Source organism: Mus pahari, chromosome 20, assembly GCF_900095145.1.
Source record: "Mus pahari chromosome 20, PAHARI_EIJ_v1.1, whole genome shotgun sequence".
Classification (NCBI taxonomy): Eukaryota; Metazoa; Chordata; class Mammalia; order Rodentia; family Muridae; genus Mus; species Mus pahari.
Window position 1 is genome coordinate 44,280,203 of NC_034609.1, and position 1,236 is coordinate 44,281,438.

Below are 1,236 nucleotides of genomic sequence, written 5' to 3' on the forward strand. Positions count from 1 at the left end.
AGGAAACAACCTCGAGCGGGGACTTGGAGCTAGTGACTTAGTCCAGGTTCAGGACAGCACAGTGAGGGACCACCGAAGGACTCCGTTGTCCCCCTTTCTCAGTCCAGTTCCTACCAAGCGCTGGGAATCCCAGGAAGGCCAGTTTTACTAGGAAGTGGGGCTAGGAGGAATGTGTCCAGCCGGGCTGAGCCCGCCTGCTTACGCAGAACCAAGTTCCTTGGGGCTTCTAGGCTGGGTCCTGAACTTATGCCCTAGAAGCTAACATTTTGCTCCTTACTTTTGCTGTCGCCCTACCCTACAGGCATCCCTCGGTATCACTCACAGTCGCCCAGCATGTGCGACAGAAAGGAGTTTGTCTTCTCTTTCAATGCCATGGCCTCCTCTTCTATGCACACAACCGGAGGAGGTTCTTACTACCACCAGCAGGTCACCTACCAAGACATCAAGCCCTGTGTGATGTGAGGTGAGGCCACGGGCCCTCCAGCCCAGCCTGGCCGGCCCAGGGACCAGGAGCCACAAACTGCTTTACTCTGGAGGTATAGCCCGGCAGCAAGTGAAAAGGGACAGCCCCACCCCTAACGGATTATTTGTAAAGAAAACCCCAACACAGACTGGGAGCAGCGACTGGTGACTCTGCCCTCACTAATTTCTAAAAAAAGAAAAGAAAAGAAAAGAAAAAACATCGACCGGCTGGCCGTGGGGCCAGGTCAGACTGCGGCTGTCAGTAAATAAATACTTATTTTCAACCCCAGTGAAACCGGCCATGGAGGTGCCATGGAGGTGCAGTGTCGGGGAAGCCAGATACGTGGAAAGAATTCTGCAGAGGTCTCTCTGCCCCTTCCGCACCAAGGGACAGTTTTTAGAAGCAGGGGCACGTGAGGCCAATCATTATCAAATTTTTTTTTTTTGTTTTTTTTGTTTTTGGTTGAGTATTTATCTTTTAGTTTTTAACTTTTTGAAAGAATGTCTTGAAATGCACACATCTCCCTTCCGCCATCTTTTTTTCCCCCACTCTCGGGGAGGAGGATGGGGACCCTGGAATGGCATCCCCTCTCCCAACCAGGGGTACTTCCTCCAGCAGTCACAGGCGAATCTCTGTGAGAGTGGCACACATACCTGGAGCCACTGTTTGTCTTCTTTAAAAGGAAACAGTACCACAGAAGTTGCCCCAGCCTCCCGGTATCCATTTTCTTCTGCCTCCAGTGTCTTTCACGTGTCTTGGAGTTACATTTTGAC

At 51.3% G+C, this 1,236-nt stretch overlaps 1 protein-coding gene across 1 annotated transcript in view; it reads left to right on the forward strand.

The window, feature by feature from the left end:
- Window positions 1-708, forward strand: part of Foxf1 (forkhead box F1) — a 3,023-nt gene extending 2,315 nt beyond the window's left edge. The window contains exon 2 of the mRNA XM_021220629.2: window positions 302-708. Coding sequence (XP_021076288.1) covers window positions 302-462 — 161 coding nt within the window. The 3' untranslated portion in view covers window positions 463-708. The remainder of the gene's footprint in view (window positions 1-301) is intronic.
- Window positions 709-1,236: the final 528 nt, after the last annotated feature.